The sequence below is a fragment of the Gallinula chloropus genome, assembly GCF_964237585.1.
Source record: "Gallinula chloropus genome assembly, chromosome: 21".
NCBI classification, from domain to species: domain Eukaryota; kingdom Metazoa; phylum Chordata; class Aves; order Gruiformes; family Rallidae; genus Gallinula; species Gallinula chloropus.
In genome coordinates this window covers 3031262-3054479 of record NC_140106.1, presented here as the reverse complement: position 1 = coordinate 3054479, position 23218 = coordinate 3031262, and the positions used below count along the sequence as shown (strand labels likewise).

At 40.4% G+C, this 23218-nt stretch overlaps 1 protein-coding gene across 1 annotated transcript in view; it reads left to right on the top strand.

The window, feature by feature from the left end:
• The window catches only part of LOC311199741 (DNA mismatch repair protein Msh3-like), a gene marked incomplete at its 5' end in the record, with an annotated part of 84937 nt that extends 71988 nt beyond the window's left edge, over nt 1–12949 (top strand). Inside the window, 4 exons of the mRNA XM_084273875.1 lie at nt 6593–6779; nt 6983–7112; nt 9267–9441; nt 12495–12949. Of these exons, the coding sequence (XP_084130001.1) occupies nt 6593–6779; nt 6983–7112; nt 9267–9441; nt 12495–12603 (601 nt within the window). The 3' untranslated portion in view covers nt 12604–12949. The remainder of the gene's footprint in view (nt 1–6592; nt 6780–6982; nt 7113–9266; nt 9442–12494) is intronic.
• Nucleotides 12950–23218: the final 10269 nt, after the last annotated feature.

Genomic DNA, 23218 nt, shown 5'->3' with positions numbered 1-23218 from the left:
TGACTATTTCAATTAGCTAGTGATATGGGGGACAAAGGAAAAGGTTACAAAATGCTATGAAACTGAGTATTAAAATGACTTTGGACTTACTTTTCTTTCCAGGATAGTACACAAAGTGTGTATCCCTAGTGATCTTAGGCTTTCACTAATTTGTCAGAGACTGAGAATACCATGTGTCTACAATAACTTACAAAATAAAAATGTATTTCACATTAAATGTATAATGTGTTCTGTCAGGCTTTTCAACAACTGTTCTAAATAAGGTAACATCTTCTGATTTCCTACATTGCCATCCACGCAACTTTGCACACATTTGCTTCTTAGAAGTTGTCCATGAATAATACAAAAATAAAAACTCCTGATAACAATGATTAGGATAAGGAGTTTTTTTTATAATTTTAAATTCTGTAATCACAGCTCTGTAAATTACTGTTCTTAATTGTCAGGTTTTAGTTTGAATCAGTAAGAGGTTCATGGAAATGAAGTGAATGATTTACCAGTACCCTGTGGGGGAGTGTGAATCATTAGTTTCTTGCCAGTGAACAGTTAGAAATTTGCAGATGCTGTCTTCTAAAGAATTACTTGATAAATTTTCATTGTATGTGGCAAGTAGCCAGAAGTTAGGATATCCAAGTTGGGCTACTTTTATACTAAACACTGTTAAGTTCTGGTTAGCAGTTGGAGTCTTTCTAAAATACTCAGGGTTTCAAATTTCTTTTGTGGGCAAAACTGAACAATTGTTCTGGTTAAAGGTGTTTGGGATTCTTGGTACCACAGTAGGAGAGGACACAGAGTAGTCAGCCTGCCAATCCTCTGATTCGGATGCCTGTTTTCATTTTCTTGGCAGACCTGTTTGCAAACTTACTTTTAATTTCTAACCAGTGAAGTCTCAGTAAGTGTTGTTTGCTAGGTGCCTAGCAGAAAGTCAATAACCTGGTTCAGTGGCAGAGGATTTATCTTACCGTTGTGTTCCTCTGTTCATGTCAGGACCAGTAACAAGTGTTTCTGTTCTCATGAACATCATCTTCAGATAGTGCTCCCACTTTCACAGGCATTTGTTTTCTGCAGACACTTCAGCTGGTTAGAGTGTCTTCTGCAAAAGATGAAAGGATACAAGCAGTGTTCATGAGATCTTCAAAAAAAAATGAAAAGTAGTAACTGTAGGGTGTTAATGTTGTAGAGAACTAGAGAAGGAAGAGGATAACCTCTAAGGCAAGACCCCATCTAATCATAGAATCATAGAATGGTCTGGGTTGGAAGGGACCCCAAGCATCATAGAGCTCCAACCCCCCTGCCACAGGCAGGGCCACCAACCTCCAGGCCTGGATCTACACAAGGTTGTCCTTTCTTCTGCAAGCTACTTATTTTAATAATTCCTGTTCAAATACAGTCAACTTTGAAATTATATTTTGAAGGGTTTTTTTTGTAAATTCGTCTTAAGGATTTATTTTATTTGTTTTTCTCAATGTTCTTGAATCACAGGAGTTTCTCTCTTGGTGTTGAGAGAGTGCTATTCTACACTTTCCATTTAAGATATTCTCAGAGAAAAGAGTAATTTTAATGTTAATTGTTCTGGTTGAATAAATAATTTAACTTTGAGTGCATCCTGAGATGAAGCCTGGCTTCAGTTCTGATCCTAGGGAAGGTAAACCATAGCTGGAAACCGGAATACTTTCACCTGAAAATGACAGAGGCCCTGTGTAGAGATTCTATACCAATCAGGTTTATTCTTCTGCAATAGGCACTAGGTTTCTTTTCTCCAGTAAGTATTTTAGATAAACTTTTGAAGTCAAATGCATATTTCTACATCTCATTTAAGTTTATTTTTCAGCTTTAAGTATTTTATAGTTAATAAATAGTATCAGGATTTTGTCAATGGTATGTAAATAAGGCTTTAGGAACGGGTTTGCAGTCTTGTTTTCTGGGATTTATTCAGTGCTATGTAGTTGCTTTTTGTTACCATTGGGAGCTCTTGGGCTGTGTGGTCGTTTTCACAAGCACTGTGAGGGATTTGTCCCAACAGAAACGAATAATATGATACCTGAGGTCCACGCAGTGCTCTTAATTTTATAATCAACCCCACCAATAGCATGTTAGATAACTTCTTCTGAAAGGCAGCATGGAAAAAAAACTTAACTGGAAGTGTCTGGATTTCAGATTAATTTTTCTGCTAGGGAATTCCTCCCACCCCACCCCCTCACATCCCCCCCCCAGCCCCCTCCTTCTCTCACCCTGGGGCAGTTTCAGTTTGAAGCTACAAGTCATCACGTTCACCCCTGGACTGCTGCACAGGGCAGCTGCAGTTCTCTGGGAGCCTTCTCTGCTCTGCTCCAAAATAAGGTTTTGTGTTATTCTGTTGGTTTGTGCCACTGGTAGTCATCAAGCCTGCAAGTCTTCCCTGTCTCCAGGACACTTTGGTTTTTTAAGAGCAGGATGCTGTGAGAAGGAGCTACAGGAAGGCCTCCATGGCCTCAATTTACATTTTCTCCTTCTAAACAGCTCTTTAGGGGTGACTCTCAAAGCCCTCAGATGTTTCTAGCTGATCAAAAGCTTGAGAGCACCAGACTTGGAGGTGACTTTCAGGGCCACGCAGTTCAGGGATATTAGTTCCTGCCTGTTGAGTGCAGGTCTAAATGGATACTAACTGCATAAAAATTCTTCAGCTGCAAGGAAAAAAGGTACAAAGTTACTATTTCATTCTAGTGACATCATAGCTTGTATCATTAAAAAGATTCCTTACATCTCCAGAGCCTCCTTGAACAAAATATCCCTGGATAACTTCCTAGAATGATGAACACTGGCATTGGAGAAGGTCAGTACTATGTGCAGGCACTGACTCAGGAGAGCAGATTAGAAAAAGCACCCTTTGAATGCTGCAAGTGTAGGATGTGGAAATCTGTGTCTTTCTCTCTAAGGGGTCACGTGCAGGTTAAGCATGTTGTACTAGCTGGTTTGTATAAAGCTGGCTGGTGCTGCTGCATATCATCTAACTTATCCCACCAAAATTAATTTTTGGAAACATTGCTTCCCTGTTGTTTTCTCTGAGTTTATAGACAAGAATCTTTACCACTTGAAACCTAGCAATGAAAAGAGATAATGCTTCCTCCCTTTTTTTTTCCTGTTACATAATAGATGTGTTGAACATTGTAAGAAGAAGAGCTTTTAATTTTATGAAATTCGGTTGGCTGTCAAAGAGACATTATAAAAAGTGGTTTCTAGCCAACTTGCATTTGCTGAGGAGTGATGAATCTCTTGCCAGCACTAAAGAGGCACTCTCCACATTGGATATCTGCACACTTGTCATGGGCAGAATGCAGTAATTTTTCTGAACGTAGACAGTAGAAATTCCATAGCAGAAATTGAAGTTTTCGTATTAACTGTCACTGCTTCCAGCAGCTGGTGTGCTGACAAATAGAGCAGAGGTGGTGGGGCTGGGTGGTATTGTTCCTGCTCTGATGGTTTGCTGTTGTGATTGCCTTACTCTCTTGTAAACTTCATTTTCCTGTACATGTTTGTGTTTTGTTGGTTTGTTGGTTTTTCTTTTGGGTGGAGGGGGGGTGTTCAGTTAAGAGAAGGAAGAAAATAAATATTATGCAGTGCATAACATGACTGCATCACTCAGGGATGACTCATACCTCTTCTCATATCCCACTGTATTGTCACCAGACATATTGTTAGGGTGAATGCAGTATTAAAATGTAATCAAATAGTTATTTTTGTGTACATATAAAAGTCAGAAAAATATCTGACCCCATTGGAGGCAGGGTGCCAGCAAAAGTGAGGCTTGGAGACTTCATTTAGGACCCTATGTAAAACAAATGAAAAAAGGCAGACAAACAAGATGATTTAAGGGGTGACAGCTTTAAGGCTCAGTATCTATAACATTTCTCTTTGCATTTTTACCCTAAAAGTTCATTGGGATAGCACCCAGGTATTAACTGTAAATTAGCTGCTAACAGTGGTAAATCATCTTCATTCTATTGAACATCAGGAGAAAGTTTAATGTTTTGACGTATAAAAACATTTAAGAGGCAAGCTACATTTAAATGTAAATTGAAAGCGACTGAATCCCACTGTAGTGGGATTTATAGTGGCTGTTTTAAACCTGAAGAAATGTTTAAGCAATAGGTGTTTTGTATCAAAAACTTCATTAGATCAGGAATAACACACAGTTGGAGCAATGCCTTCCTGCATATTAACTGTTAGTTTGATAAATGCAGACGTCCACATTAAAATATTTATTCTTACTTTTTTTGGATAAAATTATTGACGAGATACATTTGAAAAACAAGTGTGATTCTTCCTTCTAGTGTCAAGGGCACAGGCAGAAAGAACAATTTTATCCATTTTCAAAGGAAGATATTTCAGAGGTTTTATATCATTGAGAAACATACTGTTTTGGTTTTTTTTTTTAAATCTGTAGATGAGCCTGAGTTGGATTTGAATGTTTCAAGATGCTGAAAAGAAATCTTCTTTTGCAGCTGTTGTTAAGAACAAGAGAACGATAATACTAATTTCTGTTTGTATCTTGAGCATTTAGTGAGGAAGTTCTGAAAATTATTTTCCTGAATGCAGATAAGATGCAAAATGGCTAAATGATTTTGAGGGCTCTATGGATCTGATGCAATCCAAGAGAAAAATAGAAATGAGAACTCTGAGTGTAATCATGCTAAGTTCAGAAAAGACAGCCTGTTAGATGTTCTCTCTGTAATGAAAAGCCAAATAAAAATTACATTGTAATAATGCTAGGGTTGTAAATGAAGTTGAAGTTGCCCATTATGGAGCCAGAGACTGTTTGGACATGAAAAGTATTTGCTGTTCTGGTAAATTTATTTGTAGTTAATAGTGATAAGCATAGTAATGTTGGAGTATACCTACTACACGTGCAATCTTAAGTGCATACTCAGTGAAGTGCTGTTTGCTTGTTGTATGGTAATGCCCTGCCCATCTCCAACCAAGATCAGTTCGTCACAAGATTCACATGTCATGGAGTTACACATGACACCATACAAAATTTCCAGGGCAGGAACCAGAGAACCTACAGAAATCATAATTTTAATGTGTCCAGCCTATTTGTAGCCAGTTACTCTTGGCAATCAGAGATCCCCATAAAATTATGAGTATCTTGTTAGTGCTTCTGTAGGCAACAGAAGCGATTACATTAGAGAGATGCAGCAAAAGATTGAGAAAAAAAGGCTGTCTTGGGATTCTCTTTAAAGGTTTTGATTGGCTTTAAATACTGTTGTGGCCAGCTGTTATATTTGAAAATGTGATATGTTAAGCCCAAGAGTCAGCTTTCCTTAAATCAATGAGGTTTGTAAGTAACTATACTGTTGGCTGATGAGAGCGAACAAATCCGTTCTTGCAGCTGTACTCCGTGGATTGCTAATGATAACCTATCTCAGAAGTGGTATTGTAATGTGGTTAATGTAATTGAAAAGCATATGTGGGAAAAGGAAATTCTTTCTGCCAGTTAGAAAGCGTATTAATTGAATAGGTTAGGAAAGCTGCAGAAGAGAAGAACAGGGTGGATTACCAGTCGGTTTCTGAGGTGAAAACTGTTTCCTGATTTGAGATAGAATCTGACTTGAAATGGTGCTAAAAGACCTGTATGAAACGTGAAGGAATTTGTGTGCCTGAGTTTGCATGTGTATGTGTACAGAGCGTAAGAGAAGCTCACCTGCTTGGAGACCATTAAGTTCAGGGACATTTGTGGAAAAGGATGAGGAGAGAAATGTTTCTCTTAAACATGTTTAAACATGATAGTAAGATTGTGTACCTGTGTAAGTAGGGGAAATCATTGTTATATTGTTACAGCCTGAAGAAACTAGCTTCTGTATCTGTTTGGATGCTTAAATACCCGGTCACCTTGAGTGTCCACTTTATCACTACATGGAGATTCTAATATCTGACACTTTCAGGTCTTGTAGGCATTTATAAAACATGCAAATTACATGGTCACACTAAACCAAAGAAGTAAAATTTGTTTTCACTGCTACATTTGCTGTTACCGTTCTAGTGAGCTGAATGGTATGAATTCCCAGGGTCCTTTTTAGGAGAACAGGCTGCCTGCTACTGTTTGTGAAGGTAGAAGAATTGCATGATAAGAAATACCCCCTTGTCTACCTCATCTTTTTCCTCTAATTCCTATAGTTGACATGTTATGCTGAGATTCCTGTCTACAGATTTACCTTGGGACTTAGATTACTGATGGCCCAGAAAAATTCTCTGCTGTTCCTACAGTCTGACATTCCCCAGAGGCCCATAGGGTCAGTATAGTCTTGGAGAATGCAGGCAAGCCTTTATTAATGGTACATGAATATTTTATTAATGGTACATGGATAGATCTTTCACTCTTTTAGAGTAACCTCACATCTGCAGCATGTACTCTTGCAGCTTTTTTTCCTAAGCAGTAGCTTGTTCTGGAAGGTGAATGTTCTGCCTTAGTTTTACTGCTCTGCTTGGATCAGCAACATGACATTTATAATAAAATGGTTTCATTATAAGAAGGTTTGTTTTTTTTTTTTTTCCCCAACATTATCTGGCATTTATTTGAAGTTAATAAATTGATCTGTTTTGAATCTCAATGCAGAATGGGTGCAGCAGACAACACTTACAAAGGTCGAAGTACTTTTATGGAAGAACTGACAGATACTGCTGAGATAATAAGAAAAGCAACTTCAAGATCACTAGTAATTTTGGATGAATTGGGAAGAGGAACTAGCACACATGATGGAATTGCTATTGCTTATGCTACACTGGAACATTTCATTAGAGTTGTAAGTGTTTGATCTGACATGTGGTTGTGAATGCTTTTTCAGCCTGTACCATGTTAAGCTGAACTGGACATGATGCCTGTTTCCTTGTAGAAATGTAGCATGTCTAGACTCAGAGCAAAGGGGCATGGATAGAGGATACCAGTGTTGTGTTTTATAACTGTTTTAAGCCAAACCTTCTTACATGCCTTACCTCATTGTTGTAGGTGGAGTCACTGACACTGTTTGTCACTCACTATCCTTCGGTTTGTGAGCTAGAGAAGATGTATCCAGACAAAGTTGGTAATTACCACATGGCTTTCTTGGTGAATGAGGAGGAAAGTGCTGAACAAAAAGGTACAGTATAAATCCATCTGAGGTTTTCACACAACAGGTGTAGGCAGAAACTGTAGAAGTGTAATTTAAACCTCAACATGAAAGTTACATGTTCAAATTCACTAGAATATCAGCCTATACAGAGATTTTGGAGGGCTTGAAAACTGTACAACCGTTTCTCTTTCACATTTAATACAAGAATCAGTAACCTGGGTCAGATAAAAGAGTCACACAGCTTGGTAACTCACAGTAGATGAATACAAAGGATTAGGGAGGAGGGATTAGGGATCAAATGTGTGTTAACTCTTTCTCTAGAAGATCTCACTGTCTGCAAACATTTGCTCTTTTGGGGGCTTCAAGAGCTAGATGGTTTTCTGATTTTTATTATTTTCAACAAGGTTGTCTAGTTTCTCTGTGTGTGCATGTGTACTTTTGGCATCTTCATCCTATTGTGTAAGCAGTTTTCACTGCATTGTGTGAAGAACAACTTCCTCTTGTTTGTTTTGAAACTCTTTTGAAACAACATGTAGCTTCACCTGGTGGTCCCAGTTCTTTGAATTGGAAGAGGCAGAGGAATAATCTTTGTTCTTCCTGTCTGTGCCATGCCTAATTTTGTAGATTGCTGATCATAATTGCATCCAGTTCTGCTCTTGCCAGGCAGAAGAGTTGCAGCATTTATGCTTGTCACTGTTGCTCTGAATTAGTATTTTCAGTAAAGTTTGTCAGCTCTCTGCTTAGCCCTTTTCCTTGTTTGACAAGTACCTTGAGCCTCTCTAACTGCAGTGATGATCACCCTTCATGGTGAGAACTGACTGTTACTGTAAGTTTCCTATCTTTTAACCAATTATATACAAATGCAAAGGCATTCCTTTTAGATTATGGCTGCTTAGTTTTCAGAGGAGCACTTGATGCAGGGCTCTTGTCAAATACCTTTCGAAAATTCACACAGGGTTTATCCACTACATGTGTCTTACTCACATGGCATCCAAACTTAGAACAGATTTGTGATGTAGGAATTCCCTCCATACCTTTGCTTTTTTTTCTTTTTCTTGATGTATCAGGTTTAATCAGGTGCTTGACAATTCTGCTTGTATTCTGGTTTTCCTGCTTTGCCTGAATTCTTCTTAGGAATATTGAAGAATTGATATGAGCATCAGCATGTCCTTTGCTCACAAAGTTCATTAACTGGAGTGTTGATCTTTGATCCCATGATACAACTGAGATGTTACCAACATTCAGTACTTACTAGTCCTTAACAGCTGTGTCCACAAAGCCCTATCATTTATGCTTCACTTTGTCTTATTTCATGTTTATGTCCTGCTTCAGCATTTCTACCTTAAATGTTATTTTACCTGAACCTTCAGGTTATATGTAGTCTTTACAGTTTTGCTACAGAGAGACACAACAGCCTGTGAGCAAAAATGCATCTGTGTTTCTTACTCTATAACTTTAGCTTCTGTTGTCTTAACATTTTAATTGTTTCATTTAAGGTGAGTTTTATGGCATGTTTTTTCCCAATCTTTGACTTAGATAACTCAATTCACCTTGAGTCATTATCAGTTATGGAAATGTCCATTGTTCCAAAATCTTGCAGTCTTAAAACAGAAAAGTGAATGGTACTGAATGATGTTGTAGAGTTTCTGGTCTTTACACAAGGCCTGGCTTGTGCAGAGTTGCAACAAGGATGTCTTAAGAGGAAAAGGAAGGAGTCATAGGACCTATAATGATGTCTTTTACATTTGTACCTTTTCATCCTGTAGAAAACCCCCTAGCAGAGGATCCACCATCCCAACTTGTATTTTTTTCTAAGCATTTTTTATGGCTTTCAGCCTCCTGGTAGGCAGGAAGCTTTTTAATGTGGTGTGGTTATGGACTTCTTGACTGATAGGTTACTGACACTGTCATTGCTTAGCAGACATGAGATGGAGTGTCCCAGTTGCAACATAATTAATCAGTTTGACGTACAGTTTTTGACACACAGAGATAAGTCTGCTAAAAAAGACACCAGGTAAACATCTATTTAAGAGTTTTTTCATTCTCACAATGGGTAGGTAAAACAGAATAAATCATACCTGAAGCATGAATGGCAATGAGACCACAGTCTTTGTCATTTCAGTCTTTGGTCTGCTGTGTTTTATTAACATAATAGTTTCTCATTTTGGTTGTATTTTTTAGGATTTGAACACGAAGAGAATCCTGAATTTATCACTTTCCTTTATCAAATCACTAAAGGAGTCTCTGCAAGAAGTTATGGGCTAAATGTTGCCAAACTGGCAGATCTTCCTGAAGAAATCTTGAAGAAGGCAGCTCACAAATCAAAGGAGTTGGAGAGGATAGTGAATATGAAAAGGTCAGAACAATTGTGATTTCCTTTCTCCTCAATGAATATTCAGCTATGAATTTAAGAACATTTCACACAGTATGCATTAAAAAATGTACAGTAAGAACTACTTCAGCTACCCTCCTCTACTTTTCAGGGAAGACAGTGAAACAAACCTCAAAAAAAAAAATCTTAGGGAAATCGTGCTATCTCTTTCAATCAAAGCTTTAGATTTAAAAGGTAGATACTATGTCAGAGGTTAATTGCTGCTCTCTGAAACAGGATTGGAAAAAACTAAATGCATGTTGAGCTAACATTAGGAATAAACTGTGGGGGTTTTTTTTCTTATGCTAAATACGTAATGTATGCTTTCATGTATGTATTTTCTCTGTTTTCAGAGAAAATATTTAAACATATATTTAATATTTAGAATATAACTCACATCTAGTATCTCTTCTGTTCTACCAGCGATAGTGAAAATATTAATATATTTAATTTGGAAAGGATATTATTCTCCGTGGAACTTGTATTTGCATAATACAATATAGATGAATATTCTTCAGTTTAACTTAAAAAATTAAGTATTTATGATTTATTTTAAGTATTAATAATTTATAATTTATTTTGTTTACCTCCTCCTCCCACTCCCCGACACAACACACAAAAATTTACTGAAAGTTTGGGCGTTTTAATATCTTTCTGCTAACCACTTTTCATTTAGGAGCTTATGCACTTTATATAGAGACTAGTTATGAAAATTCTTATGTGTGTCAAATAGTATCACCTCTATAAAACCTGTAACATTATATATATAGTTTAGATATAAGTATGTGCGAGCATTCATATTAATTTCCACTGAATTTTTTGTTATTGTTGTTTTCAGTGGCAGTCCTATCAGTAAACCTTCAGGAATATAATAAATTAACATCCTTGTTGCCTGGTGGTTGTAACTAATCCTGACAGAATAATTTTGTATGAGAAAATTTTGAGTACTAATTATTTGTAGGTGCAAGCAGTTCTTTTGAAACTGAACAGTGCTTAGTGCTTAACACCAGTTTTTATCCCTTTTTCAAAAAGCAAAATAATTCTTTTGATGATACATGACAGTTTGTGGGAAAAATAATGTGGTGGCTTCTGTTAATTGGAAATAATAGCCCATAATTGACAAAAGTAAAACAACAAATTACTAGCAGTGACTTGACTCTGTTGTTATGTGGGGTTCTAAAATCAAGGAAAAAAAATGTTTTCCAGAAAGGTGAGAGTATGAGCTGGAAGGGTAGTGTTACTGTGTAATAAAATTAAGATGCAAAATAATACTATATGTACATTTAGCTTGTATTACTTTGTTCTGTGAAAATCATGCTAGCATATTACTTGGACAGGGCACAGAGTTCTAGTGTGTCTCCAACCTGTGGGCAGTAAAACTACTATCCAGTGATGTCATTAGAAGATTGATTTACAGTGCCCATGGAGGGGTAGCATGAGGGCTGACCAGCCAGTTTTAATTAAGGGACTTAATTGTGCCCAGTTGTTCAGCTTTTGAATAGGTAGGTAAGCGATTGTCTCTATTTTAGATTTTGGTATAGAATTTGCTTCTGTACTTGTGGTGGTTTGGCCCTGGCTGGAGGCCAGACACCCACCAAAGTCGCTCTGTCACTCCCCTTCTCAGCTAGGCAGGGGAGAGGAGATATAATGAGAGTCTCAGAAGTGAGATGAGGACAGGGAGAGACCATTCCACAATCAGCACCAAGGGCACAACAGACTCAACATGGAATAAAATGCACCTATTTATTACCCAACTGAAACAGGGCAGGGTAATGAGAAATCAAACCAAATCTTAAAACCCCACCCCTCCCATCTTCCCAGGCTCAACTCCACCCCCCATTTCTCTCCCTCTTCCCCCAGCAACACAAGAGGATGGGGGCTGGGGTCAGTCCATCAGATGTGGTTAACCTGCTGCCTCTGAGACTAGCTTACACCATGTGATGTTTGACGCTTTCTCTTCTCCCTTTAAGGACAGTGAGCTACACAGGGGGTGAGGGACAAGGGACATCCAAGGCACATCAGTTGGTAATTCATCAGATTTGACCTGTAGCAGGTTATTCCTTCACTGGAGACCTTTTGCACACACTTTGTAGGGAACTTCATGCAGCTGTATAAACCTGGAGCTCAAGTCAATGACAAAGTAAAAAAATATCCCAACAAACAACTATTATGTCCAATGACTTCAAAGAGTATAAATGATTGTATTAATTTTTCCAGTTCTCCCGTGTAGGTCATTATAGAAATACTTGCTTTTGTATATTCCTGTTTATTTTCCCTTATTACCATGATGTCATCTAAATGCCAGAGTATTTTCCTATACCTTCTCCTCAAAAGAGGCATTAACAAATTCAGAATTTGGTATGACATATCAGTGGTAGGAAATAAAAATTATCATGAACTTGGGAATAAAACTCAGACCTCTTCGTAGCAGTATACTTGTGGTGTAACAATACCCACAGGCTAGCTGTCTTGTCTTAGTTTTTAAAACACATTCATTTTATTTAAGAAAATCCACTGTGTAATTCCATCCAGTCTTGACATCTTTGTCATCAGGAATGTATTAACCTATTTTAAACATCCTGTTGTTATTTGTGTCAGCTCTTTTTAAATCAAAAAGTATTAAAAAAAGAACACAGAAGGATGTGTCTACTCATTTATATTGAAAATATCTCTTTATGGTTCTACTAATGCACATTTGTTGGAATTGAATGCTGAAAATTAAACAGTGCAAACTACAATGCTGTTTGTTGCCTTTGCTCTTGCTCAGTGTTCTATTTCATCTCATCAGTGTTTCTAGTGCTCTGAAGTTAGCTATAAAATTAAATTGTTGACTGACAGAGCCGGAATAAATATGTTTGGAAATGTTAACTAATTGTTTAAAGATCACATAACATTTTAAACTGTGCAAACTGCTGGTTTTGACTGTGTATAAAATTTTGCATAAGACTATAGGGCTTTCAAGGTTTGATGTGTTTAATTTAAAAATACTTCCACATTCTGACTGATATTTGTTTGCCCCCCACCCCCCTTTTTTCCAGGAAAAGGCTAAAGTGCTTTGCTGAAGTATGGCAGATAAATGATTCTCAGGAACTACAGAAATGGAAAAGTATGTGTGAACCTGAAGATGAAAGAAAGGACAGTTTTTAGTCTTCAAATCATGCTTAAAGATTGAAAATATTGGGGATGCAAAATACAGATCTGAAGACAAACAGATTATAGGTGCATTAAGCTGACTTTTCTGCCTTTTGAGAGATAAGAGATGATGCATTGTGATATGATGCTCCACACCCACTTCCTGATTGTATCTTTCTCACTCCACATTTCCTCCCTGAAGTGTTTTCACCCTTTTCCTTTAATGCAAAATGTCTAGTGGCATTGGATTTGGTTTCTAATATGTTTAGAAAACAAGAGAAAAATTACGTTGATAAATAATTTGGCAAATATTTTTAAATAAAATAATGTCTTTTAAATTTATCACATTTCAATTTCTATAAAAATCCCTCTGTGTTGCAAAAATGTAGCTGAGTCTTGACTATGCTATACTGCTGTGCAACTGGTAAATGACTGCCATAAAGAGACTTTTTTGGTTTGTTTGTTCTAGTATTAATGCATTTAAAAATCACTGGTTTTGTAGATCACCCTCTAACATGCACCATGAATTACGAACAGTGTGTGGCTGGATAGGAGAGATGGTGCAACTAGTAGTTCTCAAAGCAGCAGCACAAAACACACATTGACTGGTTTTCCTCTTCATTCTTATGCATACCTGCTTCTTTTTCAGCTTCAGCTTCTGATATTGGCATGGTCTGAAGACTGACATACCCTAAATAATGTTGGAGTACCATAAGATGAGATGAAAAAGGCAATTCAGACTATGCAACTGACATCCCCTGTGCTCTGTCAAATGCAGAGTAAAGCTGGGAAACATGTTTAAAAACAGAAATGATGTTTTTTAAATTTTGAGTGTGATATCCAATTGATTTTCCTTTATAAACATAACCACTTGCTATGAAAGTGGACAGTGATGTCCAGACACTTAAAACTTGGTAAATACTTTGTTGTGTTTAAAAAAAAAAAAAGTGGAAAGAAATTAAATAAAATATAGTCTTTATTTTAGTCTTTTTTATAGTCTTGATGAAATGAGGTTTTGTAATCTTGGAGACAGCTGAACCTTTCTAATTTTTTTCAGTTTATATTTTTTTTTCTGAATAATGCATGTCAGATGAAGATGAAGTAGTGATATCACATGGGATTGAATTAGCCATTCCAATATAGAGAACTTCATGCAGAAAAGCTTGTAATTTTTTTTACCTGTGAAAAACAATTGCTAACCTGCACCAAAGATTTTTTCCTGATAGTTCAGATGACAAAGCATAATTAAAAAAAATATATAGTTTGTCTGCTTCAAATAGCAGCATCTATTTAATACAAGCATCTGCTTCTGCTGTGTGTGGTGTATTGATGTAAATCAGAAGAGCTGAAGAAGGAAGCAGTTTTTTAAGGTGTTGTTGCCCAAGTGTTTTTAGCTTTGCCACATGTTGTGAAGCACAATGAGTGTAATACTCCATTATTAATGCACACAGCTGTGGTGCATTGGAACTCAGGACTTGTGACCACAGTCTTCAAAGAGAATAAATAAGCCATTACTGAATTCCCATATGTGCTAAATGTGCCTTTAGTGAGACTCTCTTTACCCTCAGGGGAGCATTCAAACTGTGCCTCTGACAAGGAAAAAAATACCCACTACACCTGTATGAAGTCTGAAAAGAATTGAGAAATACAATTAAGGATGGAGAAATGGACATGTTATTACTGGCCCCTTCATACTATCAAGAGCAAAGCAATTACAGCAGGCTTTTCTCTTAATGCCTGCGATCGTATTAGAAATAACTTCTGAATTTAGCCCTGCTCAGTTCAAGGACAGAGTTTATCTTGCTATCCCAGTAAGGTTTATTTCTAGATGTGCAGGCTAATTATTAAAGCCACTGTTTTATTCTCTGCTGATTCCTAGCAGATAGGTAAAAAGTTACAACCATTTGAGGATGCACTATGAGGAGATGGCGTACTATTGTTACATGTGTTTGCTGCTGATTTTAGGATACATCTGTAATGAATCACACAGTACAGTGCCACTTCATCTAGAGCTTCTTCTGATGACGTGGAGCAGCCACCCTCATTAGCAGGGTGAGTGCCACGTGAGTGTGATGACTCTGGGATGTGACGAGTTCAGACCTCACTTGGGTACATTTGCAGAGCATGAGATTAGGTGTAGTCTAGACAGGCAGCCAGACAGACATTCCTTGGCCTTTGTTAGCACAGAACACTAGAGGGATATAAAGAAACAAAGGCTTGCTGGAAAACCTGCAAAGGCATTAATTTTGTAGGAGGTTTGGGGTTTTTTTCCATGTTTTTTTGCTGTTGTAAGCTGGGACTTGCGTGTCTGTCATAGCAGGAGTTCTAAGAGATGGAAAGATGAGAAGCCTCTTTTGTGTTTTCCTTTTTTTCTCCTTTCTTCTTTTCTTTTCAATTCCAGCGCACTAAGTTTCATCATAAAGACAGTTTGAAGTACGGTTTTTGGTAGGTGGTACAATCCTAAACATGTGCCCAGTTTTTAAACCAGAGAAATAAACCTTTTGTCCCAGTGCTGAGTCAGCAAGTTTGGATCTTTCATGCTGACAGCTGCAAGACTAAAGAAGAGTGATCCATACACAGAACATGCTTGGTTGTAGTGGGAATTCGTGCTCTTCTGGAGGTCGCCTTCAAGAAAAGAATGTCTAAATATCTTTGTCAAAATATGAATATTTTTGGGAACCTGCACAGTGTTGGCTCCTCCTGCCTGTGCCAGCATGTTACTGACAATAGTAAGATGTAATACTGATGTGAAAAATACAGATTTGTACTATACATAAAGGTATGGTCTCCCTGAAAGACTTTAGCACTTGATGGCTTTTACCTGGTTTCCTGAAGTATTTATCACTTCCTTAGGCTTTCCCACTGTTTCCTCTCCCCTGCTCTTGAAATATAAATTTTAATGCCTTTGTGCATCTTGTCTGGAATGTTATTGCCTTTAGAAACCGCAGTGCCACAGGTTAGCAACAAAAACTGGTAGATGGTTTTGATGGAAGAGAAGGCGAGAGAGGGCTGGGTACACTTGTCACTGCCTTTTTGTGTTTGGTTATGTAAGAACGTAATTATAGAATACCCAAAGTAAAACACATTACCAGTAGCAATTACCTTTCTTACTGGCATACAGTGCCTTTCACTGAAGTAACTCTCAAGAGGATTTTCCCATGTATCACAAAGTTTTCCAGAAGTATTTATAGAAATTACATTAATTTACCTACCACATAAGTTTACAACCCGTATAAATGAATTTAAAGATCACTGAAATGTCATCTGAGTCAGGTATTGCAGTTAAGTCTGTTCACTGCAATCTGTGGGAAAGCAAAGCATCCAAATATTTCTACTATATGTAAAATTCAGTGAGAATTTAACTCAGTTATTTGAATTTCTTGCAGGTCTGACATAAGTGCATGTTTCATAGGGAGATAAGAGTTTGGTAGATTGCATTGCACTGAGAGAAGTAGGACGCTGCTCCAGAATCTGGATCACACTGCTAGAATGGCTGTTGGAGGGCCTCCTCCACACTCTCACCCCAGGTGGCCACTGCAGTCTCCTTCAAAATCTTAGCACCAGCACTGCCAGTCTTGGACAGCAATCTGAAATGCAAGTCTGAGCCCTCTGCCTCTTCCCCCTCTCCAGTTTTACAGCCCATGAATGGACTGGATGCTTCTCATCACCTTTTAATTGTTCCTAAACGCAAAGGCCACAGCAAGCAGAAATTTACCATCACAGCATCATTTTCCCATCTGTTTTCAAAGCCTCCCTCACGCCTCCCTGCAAAATCCTTGACACTTGAACCCAAATCAAATGTTTGTTAAATCCCAATTCAGTTCTGGGGGACCTACCAGTCCAGCTGGTAGGTAAGCATAAGATTCAGCTGTGAGACCACTTATTTGGGTCTTAGAACCACATCAGTCCAGTGCTGTTGACGGTCCTTGTTTTGTAGCTCTGCTTAGGAGAAGCTCTGGATTTACCCAGCTTGGTACAGTCCTGTACTAAAAATTCTCTTACCAAAATTATAGAACTCTGCTCACTTTGACAATGCTTCATTTGTCACTGTACATGGCTAAGCACACTTGGTGTGGAAATCCTTCCCTTGAACCGTATATTAGTTTCTTCCTCAGCTACTGATGCACAAGCTTGATGACTTCCTTAATTACATTCTAGATTTTTCTCCTTGCCTAGCCGTAAAGACAAGTAGGAAGCAAAGGATGTTCTCTTAATTAAAAAAAAAGAAGAATTTCTGAAACATCTTGTTTTGTAAGATGTGAGTCCTTGCAGGTCATGCTATTAATTGTGAAATAATCTATTTGTCCGAGACTAAACTGGATTAAGTCATAAATGAGCTGTAAAGAAAAGGATGACAAGGCCTAAGATACTATTCAGGGGAAATAAAGGGTGAGCAAGATAAAGACAAATACAGAAATCTAGGAATAATTCACTGTTCTAAGAACAGCAATAGGAAACGGAGTGAGCAGGCACTGGTTTGATGCTTTGGCTATAGGTAGAAGACATAAGGTGAAGAGAGCTTGCCCAAGGCTGAGTGCTGCAGTGAGCTCTTGTGCTGTTGCTGTGGATGGCCAGCACTCAGACTACAAGCAGTATCTTTCCTTCAGAGGTGTGATCAAGAGCATCTTGCCCAAAGTAGTCACAGGGAGATGGAGGTGGTGCCTGGTCATAGGATTCATGTCATTGACATCGCAGCTTGTGGAGGATGAACTAAGCCATCAAGGGAGGGCAGGGAGATAAGTTTGATGGCCCCTCTCCTCTCTGTGGGTCACACACAGAGGTGTTCTCATCACTCATGATGGAGAAGGCGTTTTTATTCCATCCTCAGCCCTGCACAGGTTCATCACAGAATAAAGTTCAGCCCTGAAATACAGGGCTTTGCCTGTCTTTTAAATATATATTTATATAATGTTCATTAAAAGGCAGAGTTTTCAAATATATTTTTTGAACTTGCAAGGAATTTTTAAAATTTTGACTGCCTTCCTTCCAGATGTTTCCTTCTAAGTAACAATATTTTGGGGGGTATTATAAAATGAGGTAATTTTTATTTAAAATACTGGTAGATGCCCCTAGTAACAAAACTGAAAAATACTTCTGATTTAAATGTATTTTTAATGTTTGGGTCTTTGTTTGTGGCAATCGGTGATTCCTGGGAAAGAAGGGATTGGAAAACACAGCAAAATTTAAATAAACAATCTGCAATGAAGAAGTAGAAATCAACATTGCTTTTTACTTACAATAATCCAAATATCCAGGGTGACTTAAAACTCGGTGTCCTGAATACCAGGAAGATTACTAGATATAATTATCTCACTCTTATGTAACACAAAATAAAAAGTTTCAGTCAAGTGCTGAGCTTTTCCTTCTGCCTACATACTGAAATATTTCTCTTTGCATATTCCCCTCTGCGTAAAGCATTAGAAATTGACTGTCACCTTAGAGCATTTCAGAGTGACTCGTGTATTGTGTGAGCACATGTCTTTAGTTCTCAGTTTGGGGAAGGGGAAATGACAGCACCGTGATGCTCACGGTTAGAGGCAGGTACCACTGAATTTGCCATACGGGACCTCCTTTTGCTGGTAGGTCTGTCAGGGTGGGGGACTGGCGTTTGCCTTTACATGGCTGAGTAGGACCCTCAGCCTCCCCCAGGGCCCTGGTCCTCTGGCTGGACAACATCACTTGGGAGTAGGGGGGCTGTGGGTGGGGGAATGCCAATGTCCCTTCCCTGCGGGATCCAGCGGGACAGGAGGACCAGGCTTGTGCCCTCGGAGGACTGGGTTGTTTAGTCAGCTGAGGTTCCCACTGCTGTAGAGGAAAGGAGAAGGGAAAAGGTCTGTTCTCTAGTTGATCCACCACAGGGGACAACACCACACAGGGCAAATATTTATTTAGCAGTGAAAAGGCTAAAGATCGTTCCTTAGATCTCTACTTGGATGTGCTAACAGGCAGCTTGTCAGCCCCCCTGTGTGCCTCAAACTTCTCTATTGCAATCACTGGAAAAACAAGTGCTTCAGTGAGAGCAAGCAAAGAGGGAAGTGGGGGGGATGTTTAAGGAGAAGACCTTGAAACAGCGTTTTTGTCAGAGTTTAAGTCAGCCTATTCAAAAAGCATATCTCCAGGGAGTGATAAGGCTTGTAATTTGGGATTTTTTTTCAAAACTCCAAAGTAACTAAGTTTTAAGAAAGCCAAGTACACAACACCAAGGTACGTTGAGCTGGCTTTTCCAGCTGGAATAGCTGGAATGCTCCCAGCTATTAAGATTGTCACATTGCAAGAAGCATAGTGTCCAGGGAGACTTCCCCTCTTCCCAGCTGGTTGGTATCTGTGGTGTTTATGTTCTCCTTAGTTATGTCTTGTGCATACTTTGAGTTAATGTCATTTAATTTTGGCTCACTGAAGGCATCTCCGTATACTGCGCTCTATTTGCAGTACTTTACTTAAGCAAAGACTGCATTAATGCAATAATTAGCTATATTAAACCAGCTGATCATCTATGCAAATTCATATTTTTAATAGCTTCCACATAGAAAAATAAAGCCCTGCTAATCCTTTAATTAATTTGCAATCTAAAACTGTGTAAGCCTTTGACACTCTGTTTTCAGGAGCAATTAAGTTCAAGCCTGTGGCCAATGGTAAGTTCAGCTTGAGCCTGTGTTATGTCCCACAAGCCATCAGGATGAGCAGCTGTAGTTTTCCTTCCCCTCTGTACCCAACAGCTGGGAAAAAATCTCCACCTGTTTCCCAAGTGATGTGTGGCACACAGGCAGCAGGTATGCTCACATTTTATCCACTCCCACAGAGTTTTCATTCTTGACCTCAAAGATCTTTTCCAGCCAAAATGATTCTGTGAGTCTATGATCCTAAACAGGACTGTTTTAATTCCTCTTTGGGTCTCTCCAAGGCACCTTTGCATACTAACATCCTCACCACCATTGCTGCCCAATTTCCTTTAATCACAGTCTTACTCCATGTAACAGTTCTAACAGGCTTTGCAGTATGTTCTTCATGTTCACCGGTTGTTTCTCAGCTGGTATGTGCTACAACGATCTCATCCATCATTGCCAATAATTTTCCTTCCTCCTGATGAAGACAGAGGGTGTTCAACAAAAATAAAATAGCCCCTTGTCCCTGAATTTAAACTTTCCTCTGTACAGCAGCACCTTACAGCTAATTCCTCCTCCCTCTGATAACCAGGCATTTCAGCGGAGGCTACGACATTGCTCTGGATTTTATATTCCCAATGCTGTAATGTAAGAATGCTTCCATACATTCCTTCATTGTGCTGTTCTTCAGGCCAGCGTGTCCTGCAGTCTCTCCTCTCTACCCCAATTTCTGTGAAGACCTGTCCACATGCCTCATAATCAGATGCAGGCTTGATGAGACCAGGCACACAGTAAACAAGATGCTTGCCTGCAAGGATCTCTTCCTACAGACTGGGAAATGCTGGACCACACATCTCCTTGCATCTTGCCAGGGTGAGTGGGTTTAGTGCTACCTGCAGTTTCTCAGCACATCCTCAGTTCTAAAAGCTTTATCTTCAGGGCCCTTTAAAAATGTTCCCAGACACTCTAGTGAGGGTCGATTTAGATTCTAGGTTAGGAATTGGTTTATTTCCCCTGTGTTTTACAAAATCCCAGCTAGCATTGTCTGCATAGCTTTGTTTTCAATTTACACATTTAATAATTTCTTCCTTCTGCATTTTTGGAATGTAGGAAAGAGAATGATAGGGAGAGGCATTTTGACTCCTCCTCCACCTTTATATGGTAATCCTTTAATACTTCATTTCAACACCATGGTGATAAAGCAAGGGAATTGTAGCCTTCCAGTACCTGAAGGGGCTACAGGAAAGCTGGAGAGGGACTGGTTATGAGGGACTGTAGTAGAGAGGACAATGGAGAACGGCCTTAAGCTGAAGGAGGGAGCATTTATATTAGATATGAGGCAGAAATAACTCCCTGTGAGGGGAGGCCCTGGCGCAGGCTGCCCAGAGAAGCTGTGGATGGATGTCTCCTCCCAGGCAGTATTCAAGACCAGGTTGGATGGGGCTTTGGGGCAACCTGGGCTAGTGGAGGATCTCCCTGCCTGTGACAGGAGGTTGGGACTAGATAGGCTTTGGAGTCCTTCCAACCAGAACTCTTCTAGGATTCTGTGAATATCTGAAATTAGATTTTTCAAGTCTGGACTTCACTTGGTATTTCAGTTTTATATCCACTAAGCCTCAAGGCACGTTGATAGTGAGTGGCCCAGTGCTGCACATCAGTTTCCCTTAGCTTGTTTGACAGATCTCTGTGATCACTACTAATAATTTTAAAAATTTCCCTTCCATTTCCTGTCCATTGTCTTTTGGCACCACAGATAGCTGCTTTGTCAAGCACTTACTGAAAGTACATTTTCTTTTTTTTTTTTTTTAAACCCCACTCACTTCCTCACTTTCCTAACAGACCTCACAGTGAAACTGTCTGCTAACATACCAATGTAACTGCCCTGCACTGAGGAGGGAATCGGCCCACTGTTGCTGTGAGAAAGGAGCAGAGGAACTCTGAAGGCGACTGAGCAGACCCATGTCATGTGTTAGTGAATGGGGGATGCTGCTCCTACAAGAGCTTTCTATTAAGCACTGAGCAGGTGGGCTCTTCTCTAGGCTTGGACACAGCCACGGTCTTGGAGGAGAGGAGAAAGTGCCTGTGGCAGCGATGTGTAATGCAAATTCCTGAGGCTGCTAAAACCCCGAGGAGACAATCTCAGTGTGAACGCTAAACTGTGTTCCCTCAGAGCTGTGCTTGAAGAGGAAACATGCAACATCTCCTTCCTTCACGCCTCCAGCCTCCTACCATGCATTTAGCAGAGCAGGAATTGTCTTGGCTGATAGGTACAGGAGAGCTTAACTATCTTGCATGGTCCTGTCTCCTTAGAGGCTTGTACAGCTTCTCAGTGGTGCTCATGAAAGCCAGCAGCAGGCCAGAAATCACTAAGAGGTGCTGCCTTGGTTTTGCCCCAGCTGAGAGCTGAGCCCCACGCAGACGATTGTTCTTTAGGAGGGAGTGTGGTGGGCACTACCAGGACAAGGTAGATACAAGTTGGAAATTAGGAAAATGTTCTTTAGAATGAGGGTGTTACATCACTGGATCAGGTTGCCCAGGGAGGTAGTGAAGGCTCAGTCCCAGGAGATACTCAAGGTCTCTGAGCAACCTGATCTAGGCAAGATGTCCCTGCTTCCTGCAGGGCGGGTGGACTAGAGGACCTTTAAAGGTCCCTTCCAACCCAGTATGAGCATCAGCTTCAGGTAGGGAAAAATGCCAAACCCAAGACTTTTTCCAGTGCACAGTCTGCCTTCTGTTTGAGTTTCCCCCCAACGCGGCTTCTTAGGCAGCAAAGATTGCTGATGGCTTCTTCTCATCTGTCTGGCCTCAGCTAGGTCAGCCCTGGACTATTTGTGCTTCTGATCAAACGTGTTGCCATATTCCAAGTTCCAGGAGCATGGAAATGACACTTTCAATCCGCACAGGGGCCAGTGCCACCCTGTGCAAGATCGCCAGGAGCAGGAGGCCCACTGTGATGCCAGCAAGCAGTGGGATGTGATGTCACGTCGCTGGGTGGTTCTCTTGGGGCACCGGCAGAGCCTGGCTCAGTCTGGCTCGTGCCTGGACTCCCACTGAGCGTGCCTGCGAGGTGTGGAGGCTCGAGCCAGGCTTCTCTGGGTGTTTTGGTGTCTGCCATTGGCAGCTTTGGTGCCCGTTCAAGAGCCGTGCGGTGTGTTTCCCCAGCCCTGCCTGGCTGAGGCAGCTGGACACTGTGTGGTGTGCTTTTGGCATTGGAGGTGAGCCGTGTGAGGAATCGTGGCTATGGGGTGGCCATGGGGTGGGCTGTGGGGCTTGGGGAGCTGGGAGGGTGTCCTTCTGGAGCCAGGGGCCAGGGACCTGCTTCCTCCTCTCCCCTTCCCGGGACAGCCAGTGACTGTGGCCCCTCTCCCTTCTGCGGTGCAGGTCTCCCCAGCCCGCTGCAACAAGTCAACATGGCAACAGAGGAGGAACAGTGGAGCTGCCCCATCTGCCAGGGTGCTCCAGGTGACATGGCTTACGTGACACCCTGTGGCCACAAGTTCTGCCTGGGCTGCGTCCTGCGGTGGGCAAAACACAAATCATCGTGCGCCCTGTGCCGGCAGCAGGTCAACACCGTCCGCTTCTCCCTGCGGTCTGAGGACGATTTCTTGGAGTTGGATCTGCCACCACCATCAGATCCACTGGAGGACCATGATGACCAAGAAGAGCAGGAGATTGAGGAGCCGGCACCCAGCAGAGATGTGGCTGGCTTTACACCTGAGGACTGGGCAGACTATTTCCGCCAGTCTGAGGAGACACTGGAGCCCCTGCTCCCCTGGCTGAACCAGCATCTGCCATCTGGGGCTGAGTGGTGGGACGCAGATCTTCTGAAGAACACCGTCATCTTTGTTCTGTGCAGCCAAGGACTGGACGAGGTGTCCATGGTCCGTACCCTGCAGCCCTTTCTGCACGACCGGACAGCCAACTTTGTCAATGAACACATTGAGGTCACGGCAGAGAGCTGCAGGGAGCAGATGCTCCTGCACATGGGCTTCCCATTCTACGAGGCTGCTGAAGATCAGGAGTACAGC